The 21,926-nt window shown below is 36.6% G+C and overlaps 2 protein-coding genes across 2 annotated transcripts in view; one reads left to right on the top strand and one right to left on the bottom strand.

The window, feature by feature from the left end:
• The window catches only part of LOC145686073 (sialin-like), a 196,883-nt gene that overhangs the window by 100,563 nt on the left and 74,394 nt on the right, over nt 1-21,926 (bottom strand). The window lies entirely within an intron of this gene.
• On the top strand, nt 14,445-15,041 carry LOC145685224 (uncharacterized). Its single transcript, XM_081757583.1, has one exon. The coding sequence runs from the start codon at nt 14,445-14,447 to the stop codon at nt 15,039-15,041; it is 597 nt and encodes a 198-aa protein (XP_081613709.1).

Genomic DNA, 21,926 nt, shown 5'->3' with positions numbered 1-21,926 from the left:
AAGATGATACTTTTTTTAAGGCTATTTTTTCAATAAATCAACATTTCGTACCTCTAATAAAGTGAATTGTCATAATGTCAGAATTTGGGGGATTGAATATACTGGCGTACTCATCGAAAATAAAAGAGAATCTCCAAAGTTGAATGCATTCTACACATTTCCGTCAACAAAGTTATCGGTCTTTCTTTTTATGAGGAGTTCTGTGACTTCTTGTAGGAATCACATATCTACACATGCTCCTAAGCTGGTTGTTTCTACAACTGTAACAAAATAGGGATGGTTCTATCTTCATTTAAGACAATGCTCCACCTCATTTCCACCATGAGGTAAGGTAGTCAGATGTACAGGGTGGCCCAAAAGTAGGTATTCATCCCTGCATTGATCAAGTATAACATTCTAGCTTATAGATTTATTTGCTTTGGCTATTCCGAGTTTAAGATATACATAAAAAGATATTAAGGACAAATAAAAAAGAAACTAAGATGGATAAGAATAAGAAATGATATTAAACGCAATGAGTTGATCAGTTGATGAGTTGATCAGTTCAACTGTACATTATCTTTTGGGCCAGTGTTGGGTAAGTTACTTGTAAAAATGTAACGCGTTACAAGTTACTTTACTTTCTCTTAAAATGTAACGCGTTACTTGACACCAAAAAGTAACTGTTACTTTACTTCGAAAGTAACGCGTTACTAAAGCGTTACTTTTAGGTCCAAAACTTTAAAAATGTGAAAAAAGTGACTTCAATTTTCCGTACTACTATTACTACCATTATTATTATTATTATTATTATTATTATTATTATTATTATTATTATTATTATTATTATTATTATTATTATTATTATTATTATTATTATTGCACGTTCTGAATCGCCTTATGTAAATGCAAGGACAAATTTTTACTTGATATATATGAACATTTTCATATAATGCAACATTGATAAAACGCCATATTGCGTCACTCGTGGAGATGGACACGAGCGAGTTCTCTTTGAAACTCGATTCGACTAGAAACAGACATCTTTGAGCTCGACCCGAGAACTCGACTCGAAAAATTTCCTCCAACTCGACTCGAATTGAATTGGGGTCGAGTTTCCAGTCGAGTCGAGCCAAATCCGGTGTGTACTTTCGAGTACATTCTTCAAGTATATTGCATAGACAGTATAATTATTATCAATGACACTACTACTACTACTACTACTTTTATTATTATTATTATTATTATTATTATTATTATTATTATTATTATTATTATTATTATTATTATTAAATATAACAACACTGTATATAAAAATGAAAGATAGGCGGTTTGTATTTGAATACTAAAAAAAAACTAGTTGATTGCCAACCTCGGTAGTCGTGAGGTCTAGGAGTCAAGGACATTGTTCACGAGCTTCTGAATTTGGGTTAAGGGTCTAGGTTGAGTAATCGGGCTCGAGCCAAACACTGTTAAAAGTTATAGGGCACTGGCCAAATATCTTCAAAACTGCTAGGCTCGGGTTTAGAATTGTCAACGACTCGAGCAGCTAGGCTCACAGCTCATTCACTATCGACCCGAACCGAGAAGTCAGCCGAGCCAACAGCTCACCCAACCGACTCGACTAGAGCCCTCAAAACCAGCTCACCGAACCAGCAGATGGCTCATCCCTACCAAGCCAGCTCGAGCCGATGGTTCATCCCAAGTGAGCCAGCCGGCTCGAGCCATCTTTTCAGTTGAGCCGAGCCGAGCTGAGCTTGTTATAAAAAAATTCTTGCGGTCTCGCTATCGAGACGAGACGAGATGCGAGAAGTGTCCCCTCTCGTGAGCAACAATAAAAGTATTTCATATTACTGTTTAGCTTACGTTTCTCATGGCTTTCGTTTTCCAGTGTAATCAGGCCATGATTTCAAGACGACTTAAAACGAACGAGCCATTTATCAAACTCGACTGGACTCGAAACTCCACGCGAAAAACTGAATCGGCTCGGAACTCGATTCGAGGATATTACCTTTGACTTGACTCGAAACTCGACTTGAATTCGAGTCGAGTCGAGTTTTAGCTTGACTAGTGGTCATCCCTATGCTTTAGAAAAAGTGGTTGCTTATTATTATTCTGCTAAACTAATTATATAATAATAACAATGTTGTTATGTAAAATTAAAAATACAGAATATAGAGAAACATTACACTACAACTAATAAAATGAGAACACATGAACTGGGAGTGAATCAAAACTTGCCAATAACTCTAAAATCGATACATGCTTTTTGAAGCTAGTTTCAAACTCTATAATCAACGGAACTCTATTATAGGATAAGCAAACTGATCTGAAAGAACTCCAATATTACATACCATCAGCAAACTATTTTCTAGTAATAAAGTAGGCCTGCTCATCAGAACACGGTTTATTCATGTTAACCCCTTACTGTAAATCGTTAATTATGGCACCCTAGTTGTTGATAAATATTTCCCGCCAGTGTTAGGCTTATCCTAGATACTCATTGTGTTTAGATATTGCCACAACTAACTTCAAATTACTAAGTTCCTTAAAAACCCTTTTTACTTCTTTACACTTCAAATTTTATTTGGACTTTACATCTACCACAAATTAATAATATACCAATATACTGACAAATACTAACAGGAACCTTCCTGTATTTAAATCACTATTTTTATAACGTCAGCCACTCTTGGCATTACTATATCATCCACTCTTTTTCATATACATATCAATAACAATTTAGTAACGTTACTAATTTGTTTATATAATTGCTCCACTAACTTTTAACACCTTGTCCGATTATTTCACTCTTAACATCTTCCTGTGTATCGCTTAAAATTGAACTGCACCCATTGACTCCCAACATTTTCTCGGGTACACCTAAAAATAAACTGTACTCTCAACAGCCAGGGCACTTCAGACACTTTACTTTTAAATTCTGTTCACTATCATCCTCAGCTCTTGAGAAAAAAAAGTATTCTTTCAAATGTTCGAACGGTAAAATATTTTCGTTCTCCATCTTTATAAAAACAACACAAATCAAAGTAAAATAGACTACCGGTATCATTGCACTCCTAGTTCACTCACTGAATGTATTGATTTGGAGCTGTCAAATCTACGACAAAATCTTCCAGGTGCCTACAATCAGTACACGTGATTTTCACTAAGGCTGTCCTCATCTTCAAAAAACAGCGAGTGTCACTACGAACTTATCTGTTTCTCTGTGTGTCTGTGACTGTCGGTCACTGGCATACGTAGTTCATGCTCGATTGTTTCATTCTGAGAAATTCACTTACAGGAAAGAAACATTTGTTTCCGAAAAAAATACATATATTGTAGTTACTCATCCGAAATGTAACGCGAAAAAAGTAACGCAAACTAGGTACGTTACTTAAAAATTTGTAACGCGTTACCGTTACAGTTACTTTGGGAAAAATGTAACGCGTTACTAGGAAACGTTACTTAAAAAGTAACGCGTTACTTGCGTTACGTTACTTCCCAAGACTGTTTTGGGCCTCCCTGTTTAATAACTATTACGTTTTATTTCTAATGAAACATAAAACATAAAGCATAAAACTCTCTCTTTCTTTGTAAATTTCGCCACGTCTGAGAAAAAGGAGTATTTGGCGATGAAAGTTTCAGACACATCTTTTTAAAATTATAACTTGGTTAGTTTTCAGTTTTTCTTTATTTGCTTGAAATATGTTGTTTGGAAGTATGTGTTTTCTTCTTCTGCATACTTCCAAGAAGAAGACATGAAATTTTCTTTCCCGCTAATGGGAGTTGTTTCTATTTATTTAATTTCTAAAGACACGTGACATCTATTTTGGACAGAAATATTATTCCGGTGTCAATATTGATATCCATTGAGCAAAAGGGGCGCGCGGTGGCTCAGTGATAGAGCGTTTACCTCCGGTGCTTGGGATCCCTGGTTCGATCCCAGCTCGCGCCGTGTGGACTTTGTGGTGGACAAACACCGTGCTCGTGGGTTTTCTCGGGGCACTCCCGTTTCCTCGCACTTTCTTCATTCCACCATTTCACTCATTTCTCATCTTCACCGTCTCCTTTAGCCTAGCCGGCATAACCGTGGGACGTAAAACTCAAAAATCCCATTTCATTTTTCCATTGAGCAAAAACGGTAAAATATAGTAAATAACGGCTTTTCTGCTATGGATTTAGCATTTCCAGAAAAAAAATATCTCCAAATCTGTCATTTTATTGAAACCGGAAGTTTCGGAAATCGACTATGATTTTCTATTTCAACGCTGATCATTATAGTGAAAAACAGTCATAACTAGGGAGAAGCAGGCGCTTCAATGCCGGAAGAAGAGTTTCCCCCTCCAACTTTGCTTATCTATTCCAACCGAAAACAGTAAAATTGTACTGTTACTTTTGGTCTTGATATTGATTTTCATAGAGTGAAAATGGCAATAGGCGGGAACAAAATATTTCATTTCCGGCTGGCTTCAACTCCAAACAATGGTAGTGACAGGGGCGGATCCAGGGGGCGTTCGGGGCGATTGCCCTTCCCCCCAGAAGAGGAAACTTTCTTATTTTATATATATAAATAAAACCCATCCTAAAGTTTGGAGCCCTTAAAACTAGCAGTATGACAACCCACCGCCCCTCCAGAAGTCGGTCCTGGATCCGCCCCTGGTAGTGATCGTGAAAGCCTCAGAAACATCACAATTTATTGCACAAAAATAATCACTTATCAATTCGTCGCATGAGAACCAGAGGAACATAACTCCACTTTCGTAGGTTTACAGGCGAGAGGTAAGATGGTAATTGAGCTACATTACAACAGATGATGGACAAGGAGAACAGATGGCATTCTGTTCCATTTACACCAAGTGGGGCTTTCAATGTTATGTCCAAACGCGAAGAAAATGAAAACCGCATTTTTGGAGTTACGTTCCTCTGGTTCTCATGCGACGAATTATTGACCTTTCAAGCAGAAAAGCCTTAAAAGAATATCTATATTGTATAAAAATAGTATAATTTTCACGAAAATTATCTTGAATTTTATTTTTAAAATAATGAAGGGGAACAAATTCAACCTCTCCCTTTTGGCCTATTTTAACTCTGCAGTGGGGATGATTGTGAAGCATACGCCACATTGCATCAAAATCGAATCATTTTGTCCAATATTATCGAAGAAAATTATCTTTTGTTTTATCGTATCAATTATTTAAACAAGAAAACGCCAAAATTTCTGAGAACTTATTCCAATTTATTCACTAATTCTTGATCGATTTCAATCACAACCAATTGATATAATTGAAATGCTATGAAGAAAATATACGCTGCGTTTTATCCAAATCGAATTGTTTTTACGCAGGTTATACTGGGAAATTGCTTTTAATGCATACTTATGTATGTGTAAACTTACAACATTGAGTCAACTTTAGCCCTTTGCTCTTAATCGATTTTAACCTCAAACAGGGTAATTTCTATCGATTGAAGAAAGACATCTATCAAATTTTATTAAAATTGTACAGGATGGTCCGGACGTGGGCATATCCCCCCTTTAGTTTCAACAGTATAGTGTTAGTTATAGTAGAATGTCTGTACACAGTTACCTTGAAGTCTTAAGAGTCATAAACATTGGTATGATCACCATCCATGTCGTAACAGCTGAATTCTACGCCAAGTTCTCGCAGATGCTTTGCGGAGATACTCCGGAGTCACGAGGGTGAAGGCGTGTTCCACAGCTGCTCGTAATTCCTACTAGGGATGGCCTTTTTCGAAAAATCTGTTTTTCGATTTTCGGAAATTTCATTTTTCGTTTTTTCGTTTTTCGCTTTTTCGAAAAAATTTTCGTTTTTCGTTTTTTCGAAAAATTTTTCGTTTTTCGTTTTTCGAAAAATTTTTCGTTTTTCGTTTTCCGAAAAATTTTTCGTTTTTCGTTTTCCGAAAAATTTTTCGTTTTTCGTTTTTCGAAAAATTTTTCGTTTTTCGTTTTTCGAAAAATTTTTCGTTTTTCGTTTTTCGTTTTTCGAAAAGTTTTTCGTTTTTCGTTTTTCGAAAAATTTTTCGTTTTTCGAAAAAATTTTCGTTTTTCGAATAAAATTTCGTTTTTCGTTTTTAGTTTTCGAAAAAGTATTTTTCGAAAAAATGTGGCATCCCTAATCTCAAGATTAAAGAGATTCGCAGTCACGTCCGGATGTGTCCAACACTGGCACTAGTACCCGTAGAGTATATTTCTGATGGTTTGTTGATCAACATGGAGGCTGTCCGATTAGACGAAGAGTCGAAGTCTTCAATGATTAGGAGCAATGGCTGGAAAATCGAAATTTTTCTCCGGAAAGTTGGAATTGTAGCAGTCACAGGAATCGAACAAATAAAGCACTAGAAGACTGACACAAATGCTTAAACAAAATATTATCCAGAACCCCTGCACATTTCCAGTCTTGTGAAGACTATTGAGGGAAGATTCTATATGTAATCATGTTTTCAGAAGAATGGAAATGCTGAGCATTACTCAAAAGAACGGAAAAGCCATGTATATGAAAGTTGACGATAGGATACAGTCAATACTTCACAATTTGAGAGAACATGTTGACCTGAGAAAATGTCTCAGTCGCTTGAGCTTTGTATGTACATAACCTTGAACAATTTCCTATGGGGGCGCGGTGGCTCAGTGGTAGAGCGTTCACCTCCGGAGCTTGGGGTCCCTGGTTCGATCCCAGCTCGCACCGTGTGGACCTTGTGGTGGACAAACACCGTGCTCGTGGGTTTTCTCGGGGTTCTCCCGTTTCCTCATTTCATAGCGTTGCACCATTTCATCCATTATTTTGCTCATCAGCATCTCCCTTAGTTACGCAGCCCCATTCGAGGTCCCTCGTGACTATATGTTTAGCGTATGCGTTTTCGGTTCGGGAGACCGGGTTCGATTCCAGCCTGGAGCTTAAGTGGTTTGTATCTCATGTTATGCTGAGTTCACGTCTCTATAGCTGAGTAGGACGCTAAACTAAAACCAATATCCTCATCATCATCGGAACACATTTGCAAGGTGTTGAGCTTAAAATAAAAACTAGATTGCGAATCTTCTATTTATATGTTTTCTTTTCACTTGAAAAATATTTTGAGTCTCTTTAAAAGAAGAAAACACAACAATCATTTGAGATTTTACATTTAAAGAAAGAAAAAAAATGATTAATTAGGCTTATATTATATGGAACTTCTCCACTTTATAGTATAAAAATTTGAGATGGGCCATTTATCTTGATACGCCCATGTAATTTTGAAACTAATTGACAAAAATGGCTGGAATTTTGTAAGATGCAAATAACGACAAGGGAACTCTGTCTAATAAACTCTGCAGTACCAACAAATTAATAGTGTTGCCAACATAATATAAAGTTATATTTTTAACGCCACTATGCCACATATCTCAAATCTAAATATTAAACGAAACCTTACAACACAAATTTGTTATTCAGTGTTGCAAATTAAGGACGCTGCAATATGACAAGCATCTAAACTTTAGAAACCTGATAATAGTATTAATAAAAGCAGAGGCGGATTCAGGACGAATTCAACGGTGAGGAAAGAAGGTAGTGAAAGATTCTGTTTTCTCTCTCACCGACTTTTGCAGCACTGGTGATTGTGAAACTCAGGGAGGTGAATAACCTTTCCCCCCCTGGATCTGTCTATGAATAGAAGTGAGACGGACAGTGAAATGCAAACCCGAAATACCTTAGTGTCGAATACTATGACCATGGCTTATTTCGAATGAATACAAGAAATTAAAAATTAGACTTTTTTCGAAAAATTTCTTACATAAACAGAACGTCTAATCACGTAGGTGATTCTCAAAAGACGTAAACTTCTCGGAGCCGTTACAGCAATTTGATATCTCAAATCGTTCAGGAGATATGAAAAACGTGAATACTGATAGTGATACTCCTAAAAATGACGTATTTGGGGATTGTTCGTAATGTATTTTGATTCTCTTTGCTTTTATAACATTACAGAAACAGATTTTGGTACTTGTAATTACAATAAATTCTTGCAATTACATAATTTTAACCAGTGTTGCAAACTTTACCAATGTGTATCACATCTCCAGATCAGTTTGAGATATCAAATTGCTGTAAACTGCATTATGATCTTTACGTCCGTTGAAAACCTTCTATGTTGTTGGATATGATACTCATCCAAGCAGTTATCGAAATAAAATCTTTCTGGAAAAAAAGTCAAATTTTCAATCCCTTACGTGAAGACTAAGGAGCATGGAAGCTTCTCAGTTGCGGCAAGTGACTTGCCAATAATGGCAGAATACCTATGATGACAACTTTGTACCTATTTATTTGAAATAAATCATATCATGATCATAGTATGTAATGTGCTAATGTGCTGTGGATGTGCATGCCCCGTCCAAGTTATTATTTATTACTATTATAGAAGCCTAAAACATTTGGATCTTTGAAGGCCCGTGCTGGCCCACCGGGACACCGGGACATGTCCCGGTGCGCCCTCCCAAACATCTCATTATAAATAAAGGTACAACTTTTTTATATATATAGATCTAATAAATTCTTACATTTATTATTGCTAAAGAACTGGTGGTGAATACAGCGCGTTCTTTACATAAGACGCCCTCGCGAACTACATCAAAAATAAACAATTTTATTTATTCTTCTGTATGGCACAATTTTGTACAATGAATACATACTGTTACTGTTGGTAAAAAAACCCATGAAGGTTACAGTGCGCCCTCTATATAAGGCGCCCTTGCGGAACCTCACCAAAGATAAACGGTTTTATTTATTCTTCTGTATGGCATAGTTCTGTACAATGAATGCATACTATTACTGTTGGTAAAGAACCCGTGAAAGGTACAATGCGCCCTTTATGTAAGGCGCCCTTGTGAAACCAAATCAAAGATAAACGGTTTAATTTATTCTGCGGTATGACACAGTTCTATACAATAAATACTTACTGTTACTGTGGGTAAAGAAACCGTGAAGAGTACAGTGCGCCTTTTACGTAAGGCACCCTTGCAAAACAACATCAAAGATAAAAGTTTAATTTATTCTTCTGTATATTGGTGGATCCACGACCACGTGGGGGCAGAGGGGGCGACCGCTCCCCCAAAGGTATTTTACTTCCAGTTTACTTTCGGAAATAAAAATATTGTCTTTTCAATCTGGCCGATCCAATCTGTGTGACAAGCCTAGCAGAGTCTAATCAAAATGTATGGTACTTAATACAGACATATTTGAATTGTGAATACTTCTGTCCCTAGTTCCTTGAGACTGTCACCATAAGCCGCAAACGAGCGAGAATGATTTATTCGTTGAACGAACAGCTGTAGGAAGAAGGAAAGATGGATCACTCTTTGAACTAAAAATGTATATTTTAAAACTATATCCTAGAAAAAAATGATGTGTGATTCAAAACCCGAATCTTCAATTACGTTTACTTTGAATAAAGAGAAATATAGAATATTCAGCGCTCCTTACCGAAAAGCTCTCTGAATCTAAAAGGAGACTTTTCGGTTGGTTGATTGATTGATATGTATTTATGTCGTTTGTCAAAAGCGATGCTTTACAGAACAAGAACTAGAGTTTAAAGTTGGATCTGAACCACTGCAGTGCGTTCTATGTTCACTTACCTTGTATCAAACCACAGAACCTCATGCATCAATTATCAAAGGTATGTCCGCTAGCTACTACATCAACAAAGAACTATGACTTTTGGGGTTCAACACGGAAACATTCATTGTGACTTTTAATGGCATTTCATCTTTTCTTAGGAAATAATACAAGCTACAAGCTGTTATTGTAATCATATATAAAGAAGTCGTCCTGATCTTCGCACAGGCCAAACCGCTTAAGCTAGAAACTTGAAATTCGGACAGTAGATAAGATTTTCGATCTAAGGTATCACTAAGGAAGGATTTTTGGGAAATTCAAAGAAAGGAAGGGGGAATGGGGTGGGAATTATTTTAATAAGATGATCATCTCTCCGAATCCCTTAAGGTTAGAAAACTGAAATTTTGATTTTGATTTCTCATTTAAAATAATGCGTTTCAACATTTTTTGATACTTCAGTAAAATGGGGAAAAGAGGTGTAAAGAAAAGGGGGCGGGGATTGCAATTATCATAATAAGATATCAATATCTAAGAATCTTTGAAGGTTAGAAACATGGAATTAGATATATGGACTTCTCACTTAAAACAATTCAATATATATTTCAGCGTTTTGTATTATTATTATTATTATTATTATTATAAGATGCCTATATTTCGGGATTCCTTACGGCTACAGACATGAAAGTTGCTAATTTGATTATTCATTTAAAATAATGAAACATGTATTTGAGCATTTTTTGCCACTTAACGTACAGTAGAAAGGCAAAAAAAAAAAAAAAAAAAAAAAAAAAAAAAAAAAAGGTGAGGGTTGACTAAAATGCCTTGCGAGGTGTTTGAATTTCGTGACAGCGTTTTAGCTCGATTCAATTATATGTATATGAAAGAGACAGAAGGGAGAACGCAAAATATTGTGCCACAATACACGTAGAAGCATTTTCTACATTGTACAGGGCCGTATTCCGAACAAATTGGGGGTCTGGGAGCGAAATCCCACCTAGGTAAAGGCTACTATAATATAATTTTATTGTTGTTGTAGGCATACATGTTTCTAAATGCTGCTTTTAAGAAATTAATTAATAGAGCCAATTTCCAACACCCTCTTCCTCGTCTGGTCTTTTTTTTTTTTTTTTTTTTTTTTTACATACTCAATTATACCACTGCAAAAGCAGAGTATTCGGACAAAATACCCTATACGGTGTTTAAAGTCCCCAGTTTGATTCCCGTTGAGGGTACATTTCAACGAAAAATGTGGTTCGGATTCCATTACAATCAATAAGTGCACGTCTCCTTTAGCCGTCATGTCACTACCATGGAACGTTAAGCTCAAGCAACAAATCAAAATACCCTATGTATAGAGGTCTACACTTTTGTAATAGTATCCTATATTTGTCTTCTTGCTCTCTCCTGCTTAAGTTAAAAATTCCTGAATGTACCAGAAATTGAATTCCTTACACATTCATCTTTAAATGCATCAATTGAGTATAGTTGGGAGCTTTTCTTGAGAAATGAACTATTCCATGCACACATAACGTCAAGGCTTATCAATGACTCCCCAACTCCTCGTGAATCCTGGGTTCTATACCAATCATAGAAATGTTTTCTTCATCTTTGATACATCAGAAGATTTTGGTACGACTTATGTAGCCGCAATCTTAACGCGCACTTAAGAAAATGTCAATAATGTTGATAAACTGAAATCATGGTGAAATATTGAGTTTAGCAAAACGAAACGTAACGGAAATCCAACATCTTGCCCTCAGGAAATGTTCTTTCCATAGCGCCATAGATCAAAGATCAGATCAGAGAGACAGTGAAAAAAAAATGTCATGGATAGGGGTCGACGAACGTCAAGGCATTCTATTGGATAATGAAATTGATAGTTATATCAAACTTCATGTTTTCTTGCGATCACTTTAGTGAAACAAAGGGAAGCTATATTTATATACACAGAGGAGATATGGGAGAGGCTCGTGGCAGATAACAGGTGACATATAAATGCAATCGTCAATATAGTGCTTTGTGTAAGTACTGTGCAAGACAGTGCATCTGATATATTGTGGTGACTAAGTGTGAAGTGAATTATGATACCGCCACACCTCCGAAACGGAAGTTCGTATTTAATTTAACTCTAGAGAAAGAATATACTTCCATAATAATAATAATAATAATAATAATAATAATAATAATAATAATAATAATAATAATAATAATAATAATAATAATAATAATAATAATAATAATAATAATAATAATAATAAAAATCGGGTCACAAAATATAATCTGAGAATCAGGTTTACGCCCCCCTCCTCTCCAGCCCCGGATTCATATGTGTCCCATTTTTGCAAATTAAAATTCTGGTCACTTTTAGGCTATCTCATCTTCCAGAAAGCGAACCGCACCTCCAAACGATACCTCTGGATCCGCTAGTGCTTCTGTATGGCACAGTTCTATACAATATACATACTGTTATCGTTGGAAAAGAACCCGTCAAGGCACCCTTGCAAAACAACGTCAAAGATAAACGGTTTTATTTATTTTTTTGTATGGCTTAGTTCTATAAAATGAATACATGCTGTTACTGTGGGTGAAGAACCCGTGAAGGGTGCAGTGCGTCCCGCGCATACAGCACCCTGCGAAACACCACGTTAGAGGGAAGTGGTTTTAATTGTCCTTCTGTATATCAGTTCTATATAGTAAATTCATATAGTCATTGGCGCAAATCCCGAGAGGATGAGGGGGACATGTCCCCAACCTTGGAACTACGGGGGACTGTCCCCTCAATAATTCGATTTGAAATGTGTTTTTGGGGGAGAAATGTGATGATTTGTGTCCGACTGCCACAAAGGAAAGTGAGATGAAATTGATGTCTCTTGGCTTGTTTCATTTTAAAAAAAGAATCGTATTCTTTCATATTTCAAACTGAACTTCGTATCCTGGCGTATTTACGTCACACCAATCTGTATTAATTCAGCTCCCGTTACTTGGACACAAATTGCAATAAGTGTCAGAAAAGGATATGTGCCTCTCCTCATGCTGGAAAATTGTATCAGCTGTAGATAGGGCATAAATCCCGAGGAAATGGGGAGCCTGCCCCCCAATTTCAATACATTAAATTCGTCTTTAATTATTGTTAGTCTATTTATTTAATTCCTGTAACGATTCCTATAATGCTATTGAGATCATCATCATTTTTCTCAAATAATAGTATTCTTGCGTCATACATAATTTATTTTCTTTCTTCATAGTTTTGGGAAAGTCATTATTTAAGTTATTATAAAATAAGTGTCCTAAAATTTAATGCGGTCTAAGTAGAAGCATACCAATTACAAATATGCATGTATTCAGATTTCAGAATAAGTTCATGGCACTGATTTGTAATACTGACATTTACCACTATTTCATCTACATCGCCTGATATATAATATACATGTTCACCTCAGAAAGCAGATTCATCTGAGTCTCATCTGCCCCTTCGCCACCAAAAAAAGCCTTAAATCTGCCCGTCTCCCAATATTGAAGACAACTGTGCTCCCCCAGTTTCTTTGGGAGCCACCCTTGCACCGCCACTGCACTTTATCCGATTGTACACTAATAGTATAGGAAAATTAGTTCGAAGTGCGGAAAAGTAGTATAACAAGCTGAAAATTGGTGGATGTATTCTTTGGATACCCCTGATTAACATACTCAAAATCCCAAAAAATCCCACCTGGGCAACATGCCGCCATCTTGGAAAATGGCCGCCATTGAAAATTTTTTTACTTAGGTTCCTTTTGAAGGCCATAACATCGGACACAAGAGAGATATTGATGTGCGGTTTGCGCGAGGTTATCGCAGACACTCCAGACTATTCACTGAAAACAACGTTTAAACCTTTAATTGGAAATCTATGTAAACAAAGTGTATAAAAATTACAACTGCGAAAATTTTTCGATACATATTTTCAATACAACTCGATTTTCGCTCTTTTCCGTCCGTGTTATCAAAAAAAGTAATGAAGCAAATGTTGTAGAGCACACAAAAATACACAAGAATATATCCTAGTTTTGTCCAAAAACTCAAGTCTGAATGGTTTAATAGAGCGCGCAGTAAACGCGGCACCATGTGTAGTGCAGTATTTTTTTTCTCCGGTTGTTATGTGCCTTTTTCATTTATATGAAAAGCAATCAAAATATTTGCACTTGAAAGTACAAAACTATATCTTCACAAATTATAAGTTTGTTAGTTTCTTACGTACCAATAAACCAAGTATGTGAGTATATTTATTTTCCCAAATATGGAAAAGAAAATTTGATAAGCTAGGTTCTTTAATAGTGCATACCTGGCAACGCGTAAATTTGGCAACAGCGTTAACACATGTTAGCGTTGTTGTATCTACAACGGTTCGAAGTTTTTGTTTGTAACTCTGTCTTTATATGCAGTTTCGACAGCGTTAAAAAAAAAACGACTAGTGAACAGTGTTTGGTGGGATCAGTGGTTTTGGTTTGAAAATGAGTACCAAACTGTGCTAATTTTTGTGTTGAATATGGTTTACAATGGATATGATGGAGTGTTGTATGTGTGATATGCAAAGACCCGATATCCGAAAATGAGGCTGTGATCGTGACTAGAGGGTTAGAAACTATTCGCTCCATAAGCTTGATTCGAGGAGATGACTTGCATAAGAGTTTAGTGGACAAAGAAAAAGTGACAGTGCATAATAAAGGTAGGAAAGACTACACACGTCGAATTAAGAAAGTTACAGATAAGGGCAAGATTTTAGCATGAACCTACGTAAAAGTGTCGAAGGGATTTTTCACTGTACGACGGAAATCGAAATTCTGGAGCGGAGTTTGGTCAGACTTGACCATTGAGCAGGTTTTGATGAAGAATATAAAGACGACCGGAGGTTTAACTCGTGGTCGTGATATATCCGACTCTGTTCTCGCACGCTGGATACATTCTATGCCGGCATCAATGAAGGTACTGGATGCTTTGGAAGATTTCGCAGGTGTAGCTATCGCAATATCACAACAGCATGTAGAACTTGGACAGGCCTGCCAAAAAAGGGGCTTAAGGCACATAGAAATATTCGCAATGTGGTTACGAACGCATTCTCCTTTTGAGAAACCTCCCGATCTTCTAGTTTCTTTGCACAGTGGTGTTATAGCAGACGAAACAGTGAACAGTGATTCAGCTTACGAGCAGGGAATTAAGACCTTAAAGAAGCTTGATGGGAAATCTTTTGCGGACATCAAGCTTCAACGGAAGGACAAGGTAGTCACTCTTGCAGCAATGACGAATGCCATGGTTGTTCGGGGTGAATTGATTCCTGTGAACCCTAACCAGCAGTTCCATCGAATGGCATGCGTTGTTCGAAGTGGAGAGGAACTGGAAGGTTGTATGAACTACGAACTGGCATCGATGCCACCAGCACTCTTCGACGCAACTATGCTTAGTAAAGGCACAAAGTCAACTTAAGAGGTGTTATGGAGAAAATATGCCCTCCATCTGAAACCTTTCCTGAAACTTCAAGCTTTGTTCTAGACGGAGGAGATTTACTGCATCGAGTTCACTGGCCAAGACCAGGGACTTTCAGTGATGTATGTCAGAGTTATGTTTCATTCATCAAAGCAAATTATAAAGGACAGGTTACGATAGTTTTTGATGGTTATACGGAATGTGTACAACAAAAGCCACAGAGCGCATGCGACGAAGATCACAACTTTCGTCTTCAGAAGTGCTGGTAGAGCTGCAAACTGAAGCAAGTACTTCACAGCATCAATTTGTAAGAAATGAGGCGAAGAAGGCAAGTTTCATAGCGCTTCTAGGATCACAATTAAAAGAAAATGGAATTACTGTGATCAACGCTTCGGGTGATGCTGACTGTCTCATAGTAGTTACTGCTATCGAACTGGGAAAAAGTGAGGAAAACCCTGTCGTTGTGGGCACAGACACCGACTTGCTAGTACTTCTTACGGCACTTGCACCAACAAATAATAACATTCGGTTGCTTATACCGGGCTCGAAGTCGCACCCCCCAAAATTGTTCGAATCTACGAAATTGCAACTGGCCCTGGGTGACATGTATAATCATATGCTTTTCCTTCACGCAATATCTGGCTGTGACACCGCATCGGCACCTTTCAAAAGAGGAAAAATACTCGCCTTTAAGACACTGGAAGCATCTCCAAACCTTCGCAAGAAAGTGGACATTTTTAATAAGGAGAATGCAGCAGTTGATGAGATCGTGACGGCTGGTGAAGAATTTCTTGTCGCTATGTACGGTGGAAAAATTTCCGATGGGCTTAACAAAACTCGATATAAGTGCTACGTCAGGACTGTTGCTAAACAGAAAATAGGTGCAACATTCGATTTAGCAACCCTTCCTCCAACATCAGCAGCAGCGAAGCAACATTGCTTAAGAGTGTCTCATCAGGTTGAGGAATGGCGTGGTGTGTCCCTTCCTCCAGTCGAATGTGGCTGGAAGAAAAACAGTAATGGTGAGTTAATACCTGTCCCTAGCACTCAACCTCCAGCTCCAGATATGCTGATGAACCTTGTAAGCTGCAATTGCCACGTAGGTTGTGAAAAATATTGTGGTTGTCGGAAAGATGGACTTCGATGCTCACCATTTTGCAGCAACTGTGCAATTGAGGGATGTACAAATCAAGAGGATACTGCAGATTCAATGATCTATGAAGAAGAACATGAAGACCTGACCGATAACGAAATGCCGAACCTGATATCAACCGCAAGCAAGCAACGTGGATGCTCTAAATCCGTAGGTGCCTTCAAAAGAAAATGCTCGAAGTAAAATATATCGAAGTATTGCCCATCTGGAAGTTGTTTTGTTACATTCTTGTGCAGCAACTAACTAAGGCTAAGCAAGTGACACTACGTTTACTGCGCGCTCTATTAAACCATTCAGACTTGAGTTTTTGGACAAAACTAGGATATATTCTTGTGTATTTTTGTGTGCTCTATAACATTTGCTTCATTACTTTTTTTGATAACACGGACGGAAAAGAGCGAAAATCGAGTTGTATTGAAAATATGTATCGAAAAATTTTCGCAGTTGTAATTTTTATATACTTTGTTTACATAGATTTCCAGTTAAAGGTTTAAGTGTTGTTTTCAGTGAATAGTCTGGAGTGTCTGCGATAACCTCGCGCAAACCGCACATCAATATCTCTCTTGTGTCCGATGTTATGGCCTTCAAAAGGAACCTAAGTAAAAAAAATTTTCAATGGCGGCCATTTTCCAAGATGGCGGCATGTTGCCCAGGTGGGATTTTTTGGGATTTTGAGTATGTTAATCAGGGGTATCGAAAGAACACATCCACCAATTTTCAGCTTGTTATACTATTTTTCCGCACTTTGCCCAATTTGGGCCTAATTTTCCTATATTATAATGGAATCTATGACTAACAATAATGGACATTCACTTTTGCCCAATTTCAATCCGACATTTTGTTCTGGAGTATGTCTGTTTTTGCACTTTTCCGAAAATTTTCGGATGGTCATCGCTCCGAGGCATTTCTACACCCAGGTTGGTCTATACTTTTCTTTTTATCTTGGAGACAGGAATTAAATCTTCCAAAAGACACAGACACACACACACACACACACACACACACACACACACACACATATATATATATATATATATATATATATATATATATATATATATATATATATATATATAACGTAATCACGTTTGTATGAGCGCCCTCTTGGTAGACTTGTCCACCGCCCTCATTAGTAAGCCAGCACGGGCCTGGATCTTTGTGGATGTTTGTGATACTGTAGCATCCTTAGTTTGTAACAAAATTTCAGCCTTTTTTTATATTATTCTAAAAGTTACAAGAGTGTAAAGATAAATAGTCCACTAAGTGTGTTCGTGTCACGTTATTTTTTTATTTTTACTCTAAGAGTGTCAAACACGAGTATCCTCTAAATAAATCTTATCTACCCCACTCGGGGAGGGGGCTAGAAGATTCAAATGACACCAATGTACAATCACTTACCTCTGTTTCTTTTGTGGCTCCATCTCTGGATCACCCTCGGCCTCAATAATCTCTTCCAGTGACTGCTATCTTGATGTTTCCTGTATAACACCAACGTGTCGTGATCTTAAATGGTACCACAAGCCAGTCGTTGAATTTCGATTGTGGATAATACTTCGACAGTAATTGCATTTTGAAGAAACACCATCATTTTCACGAGTGAAATGTTCCCATATATTCGACTTTCCCATTGTAAATACTTCCCGAAAATATCTCTTCTTGCAGTTATCTTATATAGTTCGAAACAAGCTCTGCGTTGGTAACTGATATAATGAACTCAGTTGGGTATTCCTCATAACGAACTAATGCTTCTCCCACTAGGCCAATAAACATATCAGAAGTGTTGATATCGTAGGACACGTGTCCTTTCTCTAAACAACAATCTTTTATTGTTACCAAAATATTCAGTCACAGCGAATACGAAACCACGTACCGTATCAACAAAGGCGAGTACGAGATAGCTAGCTAAAAGCAGTCTCAAATAGCTATTACAATTAGAACACGCCGCATCAGCGAAATAAGATACTATTCAATTTCAGTCAGGGAGTAAAGCTTATCTGTATGTAATGATGCGTTTCTTTTCTTTTCTTTATAACTTCAATCAAACCAGGCAGGGAAGGAAATGTTGCTCTTTCGCAACTTCAAATTTCTCATCAGTTTCGTTTCGTCCCTTCGTGTTCCATCTCCTTCTGTTTCGATTTTTTTCGTTTTTCGTTTTCCGAAAAATTTTTCGTTTTTCGTTTTCCGAAAAATTTTTCGTTTTTCGTTTTTCGTTTTCCGAAAAATTTTTCGTTTTTCGAAAAAATTTTCGTTTTTCGTTTTCCGAAAAATTTTTCGTTTTTCGTTTTTCGAAAAATTTTTCGTTTTTCGTTTTTCGAAAAATTTTTCGTTTTTCGTTTTTCGTTTTCGAAAAATCCATTTTTCGAGAAAGTATTTTTCGAAAAAATGTGGCCATCCCTAATTCCTACGTTGTGTGATATCGAGTGTTTCTTACTTGTTGCTTTATGAATAACTTCTTGGAGGCCAGGCAAAGGGAGCTGGTGAAGATGCACAACCTCTTCCAATTAGGGGTACGCCCACTTCCGAACCACGCTGTATAAATTTTGCAAGACATGGTGAAACAGGCAGACTCACAAATGCCAATCGAGTCGAATGGTAGAGGCTTCCACGCGCTAGCTTCAATTAAAGTTACTATATTTTGATTGATTGTCACTCATTAGTCCCTATTCCATTACCTTTTGAATACTTAATTGAATATTTACGCTCATTTTTGTTTTACTCACTTCACCCCATGTCAAACCAATTTCTGTGATTGAAAGCATGAAGTTAACAATCAACTGGAGATGTGAAGGGAAAGTAGACTTCACATATAATAAATTCACTGTACGTATGTCTGTACTTCGAACAGCCAGAGATGGAGAAGAAGCGACCACGGCATCATACAAGTAGAAATAAAGTAAATTGAATACTAAAAATAATCACTGTAATTTATTAGCTGAAACGTGCATGTTACATATTTATTTGAAATGTGCATAGAAGGTATCATATATAAAATATTACTATATGTAAAAAGGATTATAGTACTTTTTTCTCCTTGGGGGTCAAAGTTTGCGAATCAGTCCAAATAGTACTTAAATATGAACTCCCACGGTTCGCAGTAGGAATGAGCAGCTATTTTGTGTATAGGGCTTTTGTGTATTAGGCCTATTAGTTAAGTAATCAATATTAAGTAACTGAGGAATGTACATTGCGCTTCGGAACACACTATCTATAAGCTCAGTGTAAGACAACAACTACATGTAAGCTTAATTCCCAAAAGGCATGTATCATAAATAATTTTCAAACGGACGGAAAATATTAATCTAATGAAAATCTCTCTACTGTTACGTTTAAATTTTAATCTACGTAGTAATTTATCAACCAACATTTGCATAGTGTGTCGGTATCTGTTTTACTTTTCTTATCTTAATCTCTATTTCATACAAGCTAACTCAATTGGTTACTCAATAGGTAAAAACTAACTCAATGGGCTACATTTCATCATATATTTCAATCTTCAATAAGAAAGCAAGAAGTCTTCCCTGTGCCCCAACCGAGAAATGTCGTTGGAAGCAATCAAATAAGAAATTTTGCAGGTGCCCACTCAACCGTGGACTCAGAACCTCTCGTTATCTTTCGATCAGCGTTTTTCTTCCAAAATTACTATAAACATTCTCCTAGGAAATGATTCTTTGTCACTCATCAAAAGTAACAAGAAGTCACTAACGAGTCCATTTTAAAAGTACTGATTCTCTTTCACAGGTAGCGAGGTGTATGAAGGCTCAATTATATATAAATTTTAACAAAATCTCCAAAATTGAATAATGAATTAGATATTTGAAACAAAACGATCTACGCATTAAAATTACTATAGGGGAAGTCAGTTGAATATGAGCATAGTTAATGAAACTACTAATATATCTCAAAAATGATGTATTACAGAAAGAAAAAAGACTCACCAAAAGAAGGCCTTATCTTTCGTCTACAAACGCTGAAAAGTACAAGGTTATACATACTTTTGTTCGTGAGTAATAAACAGGTTAGTAAGGTAGGTGCGCAGTGCTCATATTTTCCGTAGTACAAGGATAATATGAGCACTTCGTAGGACAAATATGAGCATCATTTCTTTTTTTAATATTTTCACATAAAATGCAAAGCAGATACAAAAAAAAATGTACAAAAGAAGAAATAAAAGGTAAATGATTACAATAACGAGCAAAAGATAGTTGCACATACACGTAAAACAGTTCATTTCAAGAGTCCTGTCTATTGGTTTGACGTAAATATCTAGGCATTAAATCTGCTACAATAATCACAAAGAAAGAACTCAGGGCACTGAACGTTCACACAAAAAACATGATACCAGTCTTGGTGCATATCACACTCGATCCATTCTTACTTTTTGGAGTCTCTAGTAAACTTTCCTTCACAAATATGGCAAAGACTTTCATTCTCCTCACATTACTTGAATGTGACTGTCCTCTATCTTGGCGCAGCATTTCTGGCGTTTTCTTCAATGAAATTATTATAATCCACTTGATTCATTTATGGATGTCTGCGAGCTTTACATTTATTTATGGGTATCTGCGAGCTTTAGATTTATTTATAGATGTCTGCTTGTTCACCTTCTCCGCATGTATAGACTGTGACAACACCCATCCCACACAGGACTGGGGTGATAGACTGGAAATCGACGAAATGTATGCAAGCTGATTATGAACTTGAAGATTGTAGAATTTATATCATCCATGTTATTATAAATCATGTTATTACGGAATGCCTACCTTAGTTAACATCTGCAAAAGCTCTTCACGTCCATTTCTCTCATTACTTTCAAAAAAAAAAAAAAAAAAAATGTGTGCTCATATTAAAGTGAATTCAAAAGCTCATATTTCACCGACTGTTAATGATATTTTAACGTGTTGTGGTTGACAACCCTGTTTATAGAAAAGAAGTGGACAAAAGACTGGTGTTATGTTCCTAGACAGAACTGACTATAAATTCAGTCACAAATTATATACAACGCATAGATACCAAGCTTTAGCTTATTATCCATTACCCTGATTTAATTATAGCTCTAAAAAGCTACACTTTTTTATTCTCCGTACCTGTAAACTTGTCTATTATTTCACAATAACTGCAGCGAACGAACTTGGGCTACCCTCTGCAAATTCAGGAAACTCCAAACAATGCTATGAACTTCGTTATTTTACTCTTGCGCAAGGTATATGTGTGCTGTGTGAGTTTAAGCTTCGTGCTGCTCATATTTTCGGACTGCTCATATTAAACTGACTTCCCCTAAAATTCGTTAATATGAGTATTTTTTTTTAAATCTTAAAATAGAAAGACAAGCAACAGCTCAAAATGTTATTTCGATTCAAATTATCTAATATATGTAACAAATAAATACGGTATTTCTTCTTTGATACATGAGATGGAACCTAAATGGAATCTGAATCGCTACTCAAGTTTGTATTTTCCCGGTTAACATTTCTCTATAACTATATCGGATGGAATTGGTAGGTACATAGATCATCATACAAAATTAAATTTGTCGTGATGGGAAATAAACGCATCAATAATGATGTGCCCATTAATCTTACAACCACTCAACCAATAAATAAATCAAGAATAATATTATGCATGGCAGATCCTCTACTGTTTCTCACTACACTACACTACTGTTTCCGGCCCCCAAGAGGTAGCTTAGGGAAGCAATTTTAGAACATATTTAAATGCAACAGCTATTTAAAATA

Source organism: Thermobia domestica, chromosome 5 (genome assembly GCF_964235325.1).
Source record: "Thermobia domestica chromosome 5, izTheDome1.hap1.1, whole genome shotgun sequence".
NCBI classification, from domain to species: Eukaryota; Metazoa; Arthropoda; class Insecta; order Zygentoma; family Lepismatidae; genus Thermobia; species Thermobia domestica.
Note: the sequence above shows the minus strand (reverse complement) of the source record. Positions and strands in the feature narration are given on the sequence as shown.